This window comes from Trichosurus vulpecula, chromosome 3 (assembly GCF_011100635.1).
Source record: "Trichosurus vulpecula isolate mTriVul1 chromosome 3, mTriVul1.pri, whole genome shotgun sequence".
NCBI classification, from domain to species: Eukaryota; Metazoa; Chordata; class Mammalia; order Diprotodontia; family Phalangeridae; genus Trichosurus; species Trichosurus vulpecula.
Window position 1 is genome coordinate 208,571,766 of NC_050575.1, and position 15,340 is coordinate 208,587,105.

Here is a 15,340-nt window from a genome sequence, read left to right on the forward strand (position 1 = left end):
AGGAGTGGGTTAGTGGTTAGTTAAAAGATCAGTTTTCCTCCCAGTCCTTCTTGCTTTGTCTCTTTTTGTTTGTTTGTTTTTGGAAGAGGGAAGGCAGGGCAATTGTTCAAGGTCACACAGCTAGTAAATGTGTCAAGTGTCCGAGGTCAAATTTGAACTCAGGTCCTCCTGACTCCAGGGCTGGTGCTCTACTCACTGCATCACCTAGTTGCTGCGCCGCTGCCACCGCGCCCCCCCCCAACTCCCCAACACACACACATAGAGTCCTTCTTGCTAAAGGCAAGGAGGGTAGATCAATTAATTAGGGACTGGAGTTTACCAGGCAGATCATTCCCTGGATCCTCTCCCACATAACACCTGACAGGTGAGCCATGAGGGCCATCCTTCTCCACCTCCACCCCCATCACTTTCCATTTCTCTACCTTACCCCAGAGTACTCCATCACTTCCTAGAAACCTCAGATATCACTCTTCCTCCTGAGTGACAAAACAGATAGAAAGCTGAACTCTGAGTCAGGAAGGCTTGAGTTTAAATCTTGCCTTAGACACTAGCTGTGTGACCCTGGCCAAGTTAACCTCTGCCTCAGTTTCCTCAACTGTAAAGTGGGGATAATAACAACACCTACCCCATAGAGTTGTTTTGAGGATCAAAAGAGATAACACAGGTCAAACATTTTGCAAACCATATACATGCTAGTTATTATAACTTTATTATTCTTTTGGGAGGTGGGACACCAATTGTCCTGCCACCCCCACTGAGAGGCCTTTGCAGAGGTAGACTAGAATCAATCAGCCCATCAATTAACAAGTATTTATTAGACACCTACTACGCACTGGGCACTATAGCAGGCACCGGAGATGCAAAGAAAAAAATGACGCGATCCCTGTCCTCAAGCAGCTGATATCCTACAGAAGGAAACAACTTATGGGTATGTCAATACGTAACGAATAAATACAAAATAAATGAAAAGCAATTCAGGGACCTTAGAGATTATCTAGTCCAAGCCCTTTGTTTTGTCAAGGCCCAGAGAGGGCAAGTCACTTCCCCAAGTGCAACAGTGAGTTAGAGGGGCTCCAGGTGTTGCCAGGCCCAGATGCTAGAGGAGGCAGGGCAGTCTGGGGCTTGCTCAGTCAGCATTTTTCCCCTCTCCCAGTCTCAGTGGAATGCCCCCCTCCCAGGGCCCTCCTACTCCTACTCTCTTCTGGGCTCAGTTCAACATGTGCTGGGCCCAGGGCAATTCTGGACTCCACCTTCTTGGCAGGCACCCCAGCTGCATCCCTCCCCACAGTCCTTTCTGGACACCTTCAAACATGACTCAATCCACTCTCCTCTCCAGTTCTTACCTCCCAGTGTCTGCTTCACTGCTGGGAGCTTAAAGCAAGAAACCAAGACTTAAAGAGAGAAAGCAAGACCAAGATCCCCCACCCCCACCCCAGCTCTCTGATGGGGTCATGCTGGGGATGCTTTAGTCATAGAAACAATGCCCATCGATACAACCACTGCTAAAGCCAGACGGGAGCTGGGGAGCACTGATTACTGGAGTCCACAGGCACAGCCTTGATGCATGATCCCTGAGCCAGAGATTTTGTTGCCCTGTTGCCCATTCCCCCCCACCCCCCACCCCATTTGAGAGAGTAAAGGGGGCTGTTGATGGGGGTATGCAGAAAACAAATGAGACAGCCTGGTCTGCCAACATCTGGTGGAAGCCTCAGAAGAGATTAAACTCCCCTTATCCTCCTTGGGACTGTACATTTAAGGGCTGAATTCCACACTGCCCCCTTGCCCTCCCATTTCACAGATTAGGAAACTGAGTCCCAGAGAGGGGAATTAACTTGCCCAAGGTCACCCAGTTAGTATATGGTAGAGCTAGAGATTTGAACCCAGTCCCTCTGACTCCAAATTCAGTACCCGCTGTGCCAGACCAACCAACTGACTCCCTTGTTTTATGTAGCTTGCAAACTCCAGGTCAGGCTTACCCCTTCTCTCAGTCTCTCTCACTCTTGTTTTGATACCAACAAGCACCCTGGAGGAAGACAATGCTAAAATTAAAGTGACCTCCTTCCCTCTCTCACCTATTCCTTCTCTTCATTTTTCCCTCTTGCTCTCTCCCCTCTGACTCAGTATACATACATATATAGATGTACACACATGTAAACACATGACTACAGCTATAAGGCATGCCTCATTCTAAGTAAACTTGACATACAACATTTTAAACTTGAACAATCACTCAATGGACTACTAATTAATCAATAGCTGCTTTTACAGAACCTGGAACTTGACACTTAGGGAATTTTCAGAGTACAGATGAAAACATACTTGGGGTTTTGGCAACAGCTGTGTTCCTGAAAAGCTATATGTGCATCTTCTTCTTGCAAATACATTACATGCACCAAGGGAGTTGCTATTTAAAAGAATCCTAATGTATTGGGGCTATAAAGTGATCTGTCACACACACACCCATCCATCCCAAATAATTTTTTGTGTCTCTTTAGGTTTCAAGAGGTCTGTTTTGCTCACTGCTCAGCTATGACTTTTGAGCTCCATTCTAATCAGCTTTGTCACCCTCCAGGGCCAGGATAAAAGTGGGGACAGCTAGGTGGCTCAGTGGATAGGGTGCTGGGCCTGGAGTCAGGAAAACTCATCTTGCTGAGTTCATCCTCATCTGGCCTTGGACACTTACTAGCTGCGTGATCCTGGGCAAGTCACTTAACCTTGTTTGCCTTAGTTCCTCATCTGTCAAATGAAGTAGAGAAGGAAATGGCAAACCTCTCCAGTATGGGGGTCATGAAGAGTCAGACATAAATGAAAAACAACTGAAAAAAGGCTAAAAATGGAGAGCTTAACTTCAGGAGCTGTGAATAAGGAACCAAGGAATGCCCAGAAATGAAAGATGGTCATTCTGCCCAAAGGGATAGAGCTGGGAGAGGACTGGGGGGGATTGATGGGAAAAGGGAGCTCCCAGAGCTGCGAAAGCACTGAAAGTACTTCGGAAGGAGGAAAAAATGTGAATTGCTAGGCAGAGCAGAAACAGGATACGGGTAGGCCAGCCAGGTATCTGCCTAGAGCAAAACAGACAGAAAGCAGTGATGAGGGACATGACTGAACTGTATAGTGCAGGGTGTCCCAAAAGTCTTACTGCAAGCTTAAAGCCACACTAAGACTGTTGGAACAGCCTGTGAATAATGGCAGACCCGGACTGGAATCCTGACTCTGACATGGCCACAGGCAAGGCAACTCTCTGAGCCTCAGTTTCCCCATCTGTATAAAGGGGAAAATAAAGCTATAGAACCTTCTTACCAGGAATCTATGATCCTATCGAATCTTTTCTCTTGAGTATCAAATGTGATCATCGAGCTGTTAAAATTTCAAGCATTAAAGGGCCAACATGTATATTATGTTTATGTATATGTGTATGTATGTATATGTGGATCTATCCATCTATCAATCCATGCATACTATTCTGGATCTGTGACTTCATTCCATGATGGGAGCTCCAGCTGAGGAAGTTCCTCTACTAAGGCAGATCACCACTTTTCCTGAAACTTATTGTTTTAGAGAGTTCCTTGGGGGCACCAAGAGGTTAAATGACTGACTGGCACAATGAGCCTTCACATTGTTAATGTGTCAGAGGCAAGGCTTCAATCAAGGTATTCCTGCTTTAGAGGTAGGCTCCCTATCTATGTCACACTGCACTGTATATTATTTTTATAAATGTACATTTTTTAATGTCAGAAAAAATCCCACTTTATTTTTTTGGAGGTAATTGAGGTTAAGTGACTTGCCCAGGGTCACACAACTAGTAAGTATCTGAGGTCAAATTTTAACTCAGGTCCTCCCAACTTCAGGACCAATGCTCTATCCACTGCAATACCTAGCTGCCTCCCCCCCAAATATTTAACTTTAGCATACCCACATAGGAATTTATTTTGTGTTAAGTCCAATTGGATGTGCTCATAGTAAAATGATCAAAGCTTTTGGAGGATAATATCACACTTACTGTTTTAAGAGGTGAAACTGTTGATTTCTTTTCATAGTGGGGGAAAGATGTAGTTGTTGAAACTGGAGTGGATACACAGAGGCCTTTCTAGTTTTGTTGCTAAGTGGGGACAAGCACAAAGAGACACCTAGACAAGGAGAGGTGGCACCAGATATCCTGTTCTTACCCTGCTGAGTCAGGTGACACTGCCAAACAGAGGTGTCTGAGGGTGCCTGAGGAATGGGCTGGGGGAGATGAGGGGCAGAGTAGGGTGGTCCGTACAGAGCTGGGAAGCAAAAAGGGAGGGTATGAATTCTCACAGAAAGAGGGGGAAAAAAGAGTTGGGGAAAGAGGAGGCTGGGTCAGAGTCACAGATCCCCAGAGCCCTGTGGCTTGGAAGATTGCCTCACAGTCAAAGTATCCAACACTCGCATGCCAGACTAGTCTAAGTCACTTAGCTTGGCCCAAGTACTGAGCAGCAGTTATAGACTTTGTGATTGGTCCTGGATGTGTGATACCTTCCCATTAGGTTACCTAGTCTTGAGGTGGTCTCAGACAAGGGGACAGGGACAGGACTCCCATCCTGTGTCAATGACATGGATGATTCTGGGGTTACCAGTAAAAACTGCTCTTCTGGACTCACAAAGAGAGGTAAAGGGATAGCTTACCAGTGGGCTTCAGAGTGTAACCACAGAAGTGTGTGTTTTGGTGAGTGTCTGAACTAATTCTTCTGACAACCCTGTGATATTATGCCTATTTTATGGATGGAGGAACTGAGGCTCAGTAACTTCTCTAACATCACATAGCTAGTAGGAACAGAGCCTGTCTGCAGTTCCCCTCACTGATGGTCTTCAAAGGCTGGATGACTACTTGTTAGCTGTGTTATAGTGCTGGATTTTTCTTTGCTTTGGGCTGGGCTAACTCTGGCTAACTCTGAAATTCTGGGATTCAAACCCACATCCTTTTGACTCCAAGTTCAATGCTCTTTATACTGACCCACCCTGAGTAATAATAGATGGAAGATGAGCTTATCTCCAGCTACACCAGAGGAGATATAAGCAATGCACCTTAAGGTGCGACATGTAAGGTAAGAAGAACGTAAGTTGTAAAGTCTGGGAAGCACAGGGCAGATTCATAAGGTCATAGATCTACTCAGGGGTAGGGAACCTGCGGCCCTGAGGCCTCAAGGCCGCAGGTTCCCTACCCCTGAGTTCTAGGTCCAAAAGAGACCTTTGGGGTCATTCTGGTCCAACTCCTTCCTTTAAAATACAAAGAAATGGAGGTCTGCAGAGGTTAAGGGGCTTATCCAAGGTCACACAGGTAGTGACAGAAACAGGATTATGCATAGGGATACTTATAAATCTCCAACTCTGATTGGCTTTGAGGTTGGGAAGGATACCTGCCTTTCTGAGGTCAGGTGCATGTGGTCCCACATACACAAGGACTAAATGCCTTATGGTGTCCCTCCCACCTGCCAAACTCTGGTTTCCAATCTGCTCCCTTTTCTCATTCTTCCCTAATTGGTTTTCCTCCATTATCCTTTTCCCCTGGACAGTCTTTGCTTCAGAAAGTTGGTGGTTTCCTCCAACGAAGATGTGTTAAAACCTCCCTCTTAAAACCAACTCCTGGCTCTTTGCCATTGTCCTCCCCTCTCTTCTCACCCAAGCCCTTTCCCTTTTCTCACTCTGAGCTGTCACTTCCGCTCTCTATCTACCCCCTCCTTCTGTCGGTCTTTCCTTCCTTCCTGTTCTTTCGCCAGATGCAGAATCACAACACTGGACTAGGGATCACAAGACCAAGATGCAGAATCCAAAGCCTGGTTCAGCCATACTTGCTAGCTATACAGTCGTGGGCATCCACACAACCTCTCTGAGTAGCAATTTCATTTTTTTTTGGTACCAGACCTGTGACTTCATCAATGTAGGGAAGTCTTGGTGAGGAAACTCCTTCTAGGTAGATCAGTACTTACTCAGTAACTTAGGGCACTGAGGTTAAGAGACTTGCCCAGGGTCACACAAACAGTGTATGTCAGTTGGCTCTAACCATTATGATATACTGTCACTGCAAAACTTGTTTAATTGTACCTGTTCTATTGACTTCCATGATTATTGTGAGCCTCAAATGAAATAATATACAAGCATATCTCACCTAATGTCATTAATTGATTTCTCTAAGACAGGATACTATCTGAAAAAATGTTAATGAGGGCAGTTAGTTCCATAGGAACAGTGTCATAAATGTAACTAAATTACCATAGAGATTTGTGACATTGGAATGGAGTTCAGTTATTATATATTAATGGCATCATGAAATGATATTGGTTCGGGCAGTACTGGGTATGTCTGTAGAAGAGGATGCTTTGTAATCCTTCAGGCACCGTCCAAACGTACGGTATCATGTTCTATATTTCTCATCTTTCTTCTCCCCTCCATTTCTAAGCAACCTGAGCTCATCGTTTCTCAGCATCCCTAACCTGCTACGGACTCTTCTGGCCCTGCTGACCTTGCCTTTGCCAAAGCCTTTGGGGGACCTCTCTAAAAGGAAGTGCTCTGTAGTCAGGCTTGACTTTACCACTGCCCCGAGAGAACGTGTGGCTTTGGACAAGTCACTTACACTTTTCTAGGTCTCACCTACAAATCGAAGGTTTGGACAGGATGCCTTGCAGTTCTAAATCTATGATCATGTGCTGCCAGTTTTAATCTATGATTGTGTGGTTCTCTTCTCCCAGTAAATGAATGTGGAGGAGGAAGGGAAAAAAGAATTCTGCCTAAATATGAGTCCAGAAAGAAATAAGCCCCTTCTCCCCACACACATACAAGCCCATGTCATTCAATCAGCCAACAGCAGCACCAATACCCCAAACTGGGCATCACGCTCTTTTGTTCCAGACTGTTTTTGTCCTTCTTCTTTGCTTCTCTTCTTTATGTTAACCACTGACTCTGACCTGTCACTTCTCATTTCCTCTTAGTCTTTTCCTGTCCCCAGCCTCTCCCACACCATTCATCCCAATTCTTCAGGTTCCCTCAGACCCCTCTGCCTGACAGTGTCACCTCAGACTCAACTTGATGGGAACAGATTACCAGGAGAGTTGCTCTGACACTTTCAGATCTCTGTGTATGTGCTTGTGCATGGGGCTTTCTTAGCAGCTGTATATGCCTCTGTATATGTATTTTGGCAACTGTGCTATCATGTCCTTGCACATTCTCTGTGTCTTGTCTCTTCTATGGATATCTCCAATACTACCTTCCAACCCAACCTTGAGGCCACACATCATGGAAATGTGTGTGCCTCTGCAGGTGGAGGCAGGAACTAACACGGGTGATACCAGATCTTATGGCTGCTCCCCACTGACACAGGCCAGAGGCTATGCCAGTCAGTGAATACACATCTAGTGATGGACTTGGGAGAGGGACAGAAAGAAGAGTCAAGAGTTATTCCAAGGAGTAGGATCCCTGGGGTGACCGTAGCCCCTGATTCCTTCTACTCAGGGACATGGGACCTCCACCCCTGAGATCGTGTCCTTCCCTATCTGGTAGAGACAACCTTTCAATCTCTTTGAAAAACCATCCTACCACCTATGTTATATTTATTATACCATGTTTGCATAGTCACTTACAGTTTTTCAAAGCACATCCATTACCTCATTGTACCTTCACAGCAACAGGTATTACTGTCCCCATTTTACAGATCAGAAACTGATGTTAAGTGAAGTTAAACACTTTGCTCAGTAGCACATAGCTGGAGCCAAGATTAGAAACCAAAGGTCCAGTGATCTTTCCACTGTATTAGAACATGAGGGTTAAGCATGGCTTCTTCAGTTTGTCCCGCAGGATAGACTGTGGGTTCTGTAGTTCAGTAAGGCTCACCAGTCTTGCCAAAATTCAACTACTTTCCCCCAATATACCTTTAGGGAGTCAGCCAAGCAGCTGGGGGAGGACAGGAAGCAGGGAGGGCTAAGCAGCAATGGTGTGGAATAGAGCAGGAAGCATCTATGTAGGTACCCACCAAGCATCTGGTTAGTTTCCTTATGTACTTCTATGCCCTCCCCACCCTCTCCACCATGCCATGTGGTACACCCTTCTCTCCCCTCCCAAGTTTCTTCACTACCAAGAGGCTCCAAGGCATTTGGCCCGCAGCAGCTGCCTACCTTGCGGTCCTCGTCCCTCTCCAGGCTGGAGCTGCTGCTATCCACGGTGGTGGCACCACTGGAGGGCATCGTGGGCTATCTGAGAGGTAGGAGGCCGGCTGGGGAGGGGCGAGCTGGATTTGTTGGCTTTGGGTAATTTTTTTTAAAAGAAAGTTTTAAACTTCAAAAAAAAAAAAAAAAAAGCACACACATGCAAATCCACAAATCCCAGCGTCAAGCCCCTGGTAAGATGCAGTCCGTCTGTAGGATTGGGATCCAAGCGGCTCCACCTGCCAGAGGAGAGGTGGAGGGGTCAGCAGGGGATAGTGGGGTCCATCTGGATCCTAAATCATCTTGAAACCCTCATTTGTTGCCTCCAAATTCACTCTTAGATCCCAAGTTCCCACTCCTGGTCCCAACTTTTCCTAACACTCACATTTGCTTGCTCTCCTTCCAGCTCACTTTACACCCGTGACCTCATTTTACCCTTCTTCAGCCTCATCACCCTCCCCCATCCCCCAAGCCCAGGCAGGAAGTCCCCCTGACTTCCCTTCACAATGATTTTGGGGAAAATACTGACTACTCCACAAACATGGCTTTCCCTTCCACCTCCCCAGCTCCAAAAAGCTTCCTGCCTTTCAGGCATGCCAGCGTTGCCCTGCCCACCTGCCGCTCTGAGGCCATTGGCTCTGTTCCCTAGGGCCTGTTGCTGTGGGCACAGCCCAGGCAGGCTGCTTCCAGAGCCTTCCAGCTGCTGCACTTGCCTCCTCTCCTCTCTCTCCTTCTGCTCTTTTCCTTTCCCCTCCCACACGGTGACAAATTCCACCCAAATCCAATTGCTATGGGGAATTCTTAAGATCCTTCTGCCCAGTTCCTTTCCCACTCCTCCCTTCTTTCCAGAGCCAGCTAAACCCCTTGATGGATCTTTCTGACTTCTTTTCATCCTAGCCCCTTCCCCTCTCCCTGATCGGGCCCATGAACTCATACAGCTACCTACCTACCCACCCCCACACATACCCTCCACCACCAACCCCTCTGGAGGAAGTGAGCCACAGTCACAGGATGTAACAAAGAGAATGTTATTTCACATAACCCACTCCAGAGGAGACCAGTCAGCAGCTAGGGCAGCCTCATGACAAGACCCCAAATCTGGGCCTCATTGTGAGCATCTAAATGTGCCTGATGAAGACTCAAGCACCTGGACCAATTTCCAAATCTATTCCATCTGCTCAGAGTCCCTGGTACTGGGAAGGGATTGGGGAGACTGAGGCAAGAAAAGAGATCTATGTGGATGTCCAGTGACCACCCCCAAATAGGGAAAACTCTCCCCCAAACAATCCCAGTCTATCCAGACTCAATTCTTCTGGGCTAAGAAGCAAGACCTAGTACACCAGCTATGAAGGAACAAGAACTGAAGCAAAAGATTATTAATCTTATTTCCCCATTCCCAGTTTCCACTACAATGCAACCACGTCAATATGAGGACTTAGGTGGCCACCCCAGGCCTATCTGCCCTCTCCACCCCCTACACACACATATGTGAATGCATACTTGTACATTCACACACACATACACACACACACACACACACACACACACACACGCATACAGAGACACAGAGGATTTTAAAGTCTTCTGTTACTCTTAAGTGTTACAGGGTTATCCTAGTGGCTTGTGCTTGGGCCAAATTATAGCCTCCAATTGTACATGGAGCGGGGAGGCATCCCAACTGCTTTGACTCACTTTCCCTACCACACTGTGCACAGAACAGAAATGCATTCTAATGTCCTGGATTTGGGCTGAGGACACCTGGGGTTTAACCTACCTCAGCCACCTAATAAAATCTGTGTAACTTTGGGCAAGCGCCTTAACCTCTCCAAGCCTCTGTTTCCTCATGTGCAAAATGAAAGGCTGGACTAGAGAGCCTCTGAGATTCCTTCTAATTCTGGTTCTGTAATCCTAGGACCAGATGATCTCAAAGGCCCCTCATAGCCCTAAGTCTATTGTCCTCCCACTTCATCTCAACAGCCAAGAGAAGGGAGGAGGTGGGTGATGGTGGTGGGTTCTGGAGCTTGCCCCTCTTTCTCCAGAGCCTTCTAATGAAGGGTGAAGGAGAAATTACTCAGATAGAAAGAAGGAAAGTGGAAGCTACTGAGAGCCCTTAGGCAGGAAATGAAGTTAGCCCCAGCATACACCCACACTCCTTCCCCCAGTCTCCCTGTTCCGTTTTCTCTCCTATTCTGCATCTCTCTCTGCCCTCTCTACTTCTTTTCTTGTGCTCCTCCTACTTGAGTTCCAAGGAAAACCCAAAGCAAGAGTTCCCATATAAAACACTGCTTGGCCCCAGGTTCACTGTCTTTCATAAGGAGCTTTCTGGGGTAGCTAAGTGTCTATCCTCACAGGACCCAGCCCCAGAGGAGGCAATTCACCCACTGGGTGCTGGGAAGATATGTCATGTTTTTGGGTCTGCATGAAAAAGAGAACAAGAGGACAAAGTGCCATATAGTTATGGTTTTTTATAATCAGAAACAAAGGAGAGAGATAGGCACAGATGTGGGCAAGCCCAGAAGCAGAGGAATGGAGACCAGAGCCCTGAAGACAAAGATGAAAAGTTCAAATAGGAAATAGAATTCTCCTAACTGGTCATACCAACAGGAAGAGATCCCTTTTTCAGAAGTAGCCTGTATTGGTTGGAAAAAAGTAATACAAATAGGGGCTCTTAGGCTAGATATGTGTGTGGTATGTTACTAAATCTTCATTGATTTTCAACACAGTTTCTTAAATCAACAATGCCCTCATCCAAAAAGATGGGGATGGGGACAGGGAACTTCCATATCTACCTAGAAGTCTGTTTGAAGAGAACTGGAAACATGGGAAATGAGCAAGAGACTTCTCTTTTACCAAATAGGTTGGGGGAAGGGGCCAGCTCAGATTTGAAGGGAAAAAAAGCCTGGAGCTATGTAGAATATCTATAGGGTCAGAGATGGAAAAAGCCAACTAGTAGCTCAACAAGAGGCAATGTGATGTAATAGATAGAGTGGTAGACCAGGAGACAGGAAAAATGAGGTTAGAATCCTGGTGCTCACACTTGTTAGCTCTGTGACCGTAAGTAAATTACTTCATCTCTCTGAGGCTATTTCCTGATCTGTAAAATAGAAATAACAGCTATAATATAATACCTCTGTCTTAGAGAGTTGCTGATCGATTGTCTGATCATCAACATCTCTGTCAACTGGAGCACCACCAGGACTTGAGCCACCAGTCCCATCAACACCAGTGCTCTACATAAGGCGGTTTGGAAATTCTAAAGTTACTGTTATTGTTGATGACGAGGATGACGAGGGTGAGGAGGAGGATGATGATGATGAGAAGAAAGAAAGAAAAAGAAAGAAAGAAAGAAAGAAAGAAAGAAAGAAAGAGGAAGAAAGAAAGAAGGGGAGGGAGGGAGAGAGGGAGGAAGGGAGGAAGGGAGGAAGGAAGGAGGGGAGGAAGGAAGGAAGGAAGGAAGGGAGGAAGGGAGGAAGGAAGGGAGGAAGGGAGGAAGGAAGGGAGGAAGGGAGGAAGAGAGGAAGGAAGGGAGGAAGGAAGGAAGGGAGGAAGGAGGAGGAGGAAGGGAGGAAGGGAGGAAGGAAGGAAGGGAGGAAGGGAGGAAGTAAGGAAAGGAGGAAGGAAGGAAGGAAGGAATGAAGGAAGGAAGGGAGGAAGGAAGGAAGGAAGGAAGGGAGGAAGGAAGGGAGGAAGGAAGGAAGGAAGGAAGGGAGGAAGGAAGGAAGGAAGGAAGGGAGGAAGGAAGGAAGGGAGGAAGGAAGGAGGAGGAGGAAGAAGGAAGAAGCCTTTCTATAACATCCCCTGACAAGCCGTAATATAGCCTTTGCTTGGAGACCTAAGGTAGTCGTCTTCAGGCCCCAAAATAGCATTCCAAATGGCTAGTCTTCTAGAGCTCCATACCTTAGAAGGCTTCAAGGGTACTTACTCCCTCTCCCTCCTCACTAGGCCCTATAGAGCTTATTACTGTGGAATGTCCTTGTCCCAGGTCTCTCTCCCTCTCTCTCAGGGAGGCAGGCTCCATTTCCCAAAGGATATTCAACAGAAACTTCTCTTCCCCTTCAACTTCTCCTTTCTGTGTCCTTCTCCCTCTTACTTCCTTCCCAGCCAAGCCTGATCCAGGAGCGAGATAGGCCATCTTAGTAAAGGAAAACATCTACAAAAAGAGGCTTGGCTTTGGAGTCAGAGATCCTTGAGTTTCATATTCCTCATCTGTATGGCACTTAATATCTGTATGACCTTGGGCAAGTTAGTTTACCTCTCTGGGGCTCAGTTTCCAAAAATGAAAAATGGGCAGGTTGAACCACAATTCTCCTTCCATGCACAAGAAGTGAATGGGGGGGAATGGGGGACAGTAAATGATTCTAAAGCAGAAGTATCGGACATGGTAGTGAAACGAAGGCATGAGGAAGAAGCTGTGAGGGCTAAGAGAAGCTAAAGGAAACTATGAGAGGTGTGAAGGGCACTTGTCCTCCTCTCCCTCCCCCCATTACTCTCCTGCACCAGAGAGCCTCAGGCTTTGCTTGACTCTCTCCTTTCCGATTTCTGGCAGCAGCATCTACTGCTGCTGCACCAAAGACACTGGCTGCAAACCCTCATGGCCTTGGTTTAAAATGTTTATATCTTTTGTAAATTGAACTAACAGTGTGACTGTTACTCTAAAGCACCTCTCCGGCACCTTGGATACAGGTCACTTAATGATTCTTGGCCTAAAAGAAGCAGTGCCCTTCCATCACTGTTATCCTCATTTCCTTCCTTCATGCCCTTTCATGAAGGCACCAAAGGTTTCACCCTCATCTTTGTTAGAGCTGGAGCATTTTGGACTCTCATTTCTGCCTCCCAGAATCCCTCTCTCCCTTTAAGGTTCAGCTCAAAGTTTACTTTCTTTAAGGCCTTTCCTTATCCTACCCCACCCCCATTGTTATTATTCCTGCCCATATCACTGAATGTTTAGTCTGTATATTCTGTATGTATTTACCTGTGAACATGTTATATACCATCCCCATCCCCACAGTAGAATGTAAGCTCCTGGAAGGCAGAGACTGTTTAGTTTTTGTATCCTGGTATATAGTAGGTGCTTAAGTAATGTTTGCTGGTTGATTATCTGATCATCAACATCTTTATTAACTGGAGCACCACCATGACTCAAGCCACCAACCAGTTCCATCAACACCAGTGCTACTTTCCTTGCCAACAAGTCTTTGCTGCACATCACCATTCACCCCCAAATGAGTCCTACCATCACTACTAATATTGGCATCAGTGCCAAAGAAATCCACAGAAACACAAATCCCCTCACATTATCCAAGAAGAGTACTGGCAAAAACCTTAATGTCAGAACAATGTTGCCCAACACCATAATCACTTACATCATAGTCCCAACTCAAGCAGCACCTTTGGCAAATCTCTTCACGTTTCCAGGCCCTCCATTTCTTTCTAAAAATGATGAGGTTGGACTAAATTATTTCTAAGGTTCTCTTCAGCTTTAAATCTATGATGATAGGGGCTGCTAGGTGGTACAGTGGATACCGTGCTGGGCCTACAGTCAGGAAGACCTGAGTTCAATTCCAGTCTCAGACACTTACTGTGTGACCCTGGGCAAGTCATGTAACTCTGCCTCAGTTTCCTCATCTGTAAAATGAGTTGCAGAAGGAAATGGCAAACCACTCCAGTATCTTTGCCAAGAAAACCCCAAATGGGGTCACAGAGAGTCTGGCACAACTGAAACGACTGAACAACAATCACAGCAAAACTTCCTAACCTCTACCTCTTAGAACCCATACTTTCCTTCAAAGTTTCTCTTTCATGAAATCCTTCCTAATTCTTTCTAGCTGATGGTGCTCTCTCTACAATGAAAACCATTTTTATTTATTTTGCATATATTTTGCTTTTACTTACATGTGTATATGTTTTTGTCATCCAATAAAATAAACTGCTGGAAAGCAGAGGTTTATTTTGTTTTTTGTAGCACAGTGGCTGAAATAGGGTAGGCACTTTATAACTGCCCATCGATTGACTGATACCCTGATCATCGCTATTAGCCTCAATACAACAATAACACTAGCAATAGCCAATTACAACATCCCAGGTGCCACTTTAGTTAGCACCTAGCAATACTAAGGTCCCTAACAATATCATTGGTGCCAACCATCCTAACGACATAATACTATTCACCTCCTTAGTCTTAGACTGATCATCTTAGAGTAATAAAACTTATAACCCCATTCTGACCACCACCATGTGATCCCTACCAAAACAGCCCCAAATTTATTAGCTAGTCAAATGCACTTTCCCTATCTTCACTATCAAATTCAACACCAGTCCTCCTGACATAAAAACAAACTTCATCATTGGCAAAACTGGGAACCATATTCTTCTCCCCCTCCCCTCCCAAAAAGATTTCACCCTCATCTTTGTTAGGGCTATAGAATGTTTGCCTCATGCATGTCAATAGTCTTAACTTGACCATAATTACCAATTGTCTCTAATCAGATTGTTCACATCCAAAACAAGGCATCGCCACCCCTATTCCACCCCTCTTTTCAAACCCCATCCACCCTTCCATACTCATCCAAAGTCCCAACCACTTCATGAAAATCTTGCCTTTCTTGGAACTCCCAAATCCCATATTGTCTGTATCGCATAGGTTGACAAGTTAACTAATTTCCATGTGCTAATCTTATTTCCCCAAGTAAGTTAAAAGCTCCTCGAGAGCAGGAACCATGCCTAGTATTTTGCTTTTGTTTATCATAGTTCTGGACACACAGTAGTGTTTTAAAAGCACTTGTTCAGTGGTTGATTAACTTCCAGACCAGTTTGGGCATTGATCAATGACAAAACCAAAGTTTTCAAATAGTCCTGCCTTTCCGGCAAGGCACTCTGCCTACACAGGGAAGGCCAGGTATTTAGCTCTTAACAATAAAATAAGAGTGTCCTCTTCAGCTGGATGGCTAATAGCACCAAACTGATTTCATGTCCTAGTCAATTTCCTGGGCACCACGCAATTCATTGTGTTAAGAAAAGAAAAACTAATAATCACCCAGTAAAGACTGATTTACTGCAGTACCCACGAACTTGATTTTCTTTCTCCACATTCGTGAGGCAGACCAGGGGCTCTTAACCTGGGGTCCATGTACCCCCAAAGGGTCACAGATTTCAGGGGACCTGTGATCTTGAACAGGAAAAAAAAT

General features: G+C 45.7%; 1 protein-coding gene across 1 annotated transcript in view; it reads right to left on the bottom strand.

Moving 5' to 3' along the window:
• DNMT3A (DNA methyltransferase 3 alpha) overlaps nucleotides 1-8,292 on the bottom strand; it is a 120,902-nt gene extending 112,610 nt beyond the window's left edge. The window contains exon 1 of the mRNA XM_036750279.1: nucleotides 8,127-8,292. Within this exon, the coding sequence (XP_036606174.1) occupies nucleotides 8,127-8,195 (69 nt within the window). The 5' untranslated portion in view covers nucleotides 8,196-8,292. The remainder of the gene's footprint in view (nucleotides 1-8,126) is intronic.
• Between the last annotated feature and the right edge of the window lie 7,048 nt (nucleotides 8,293-15,340).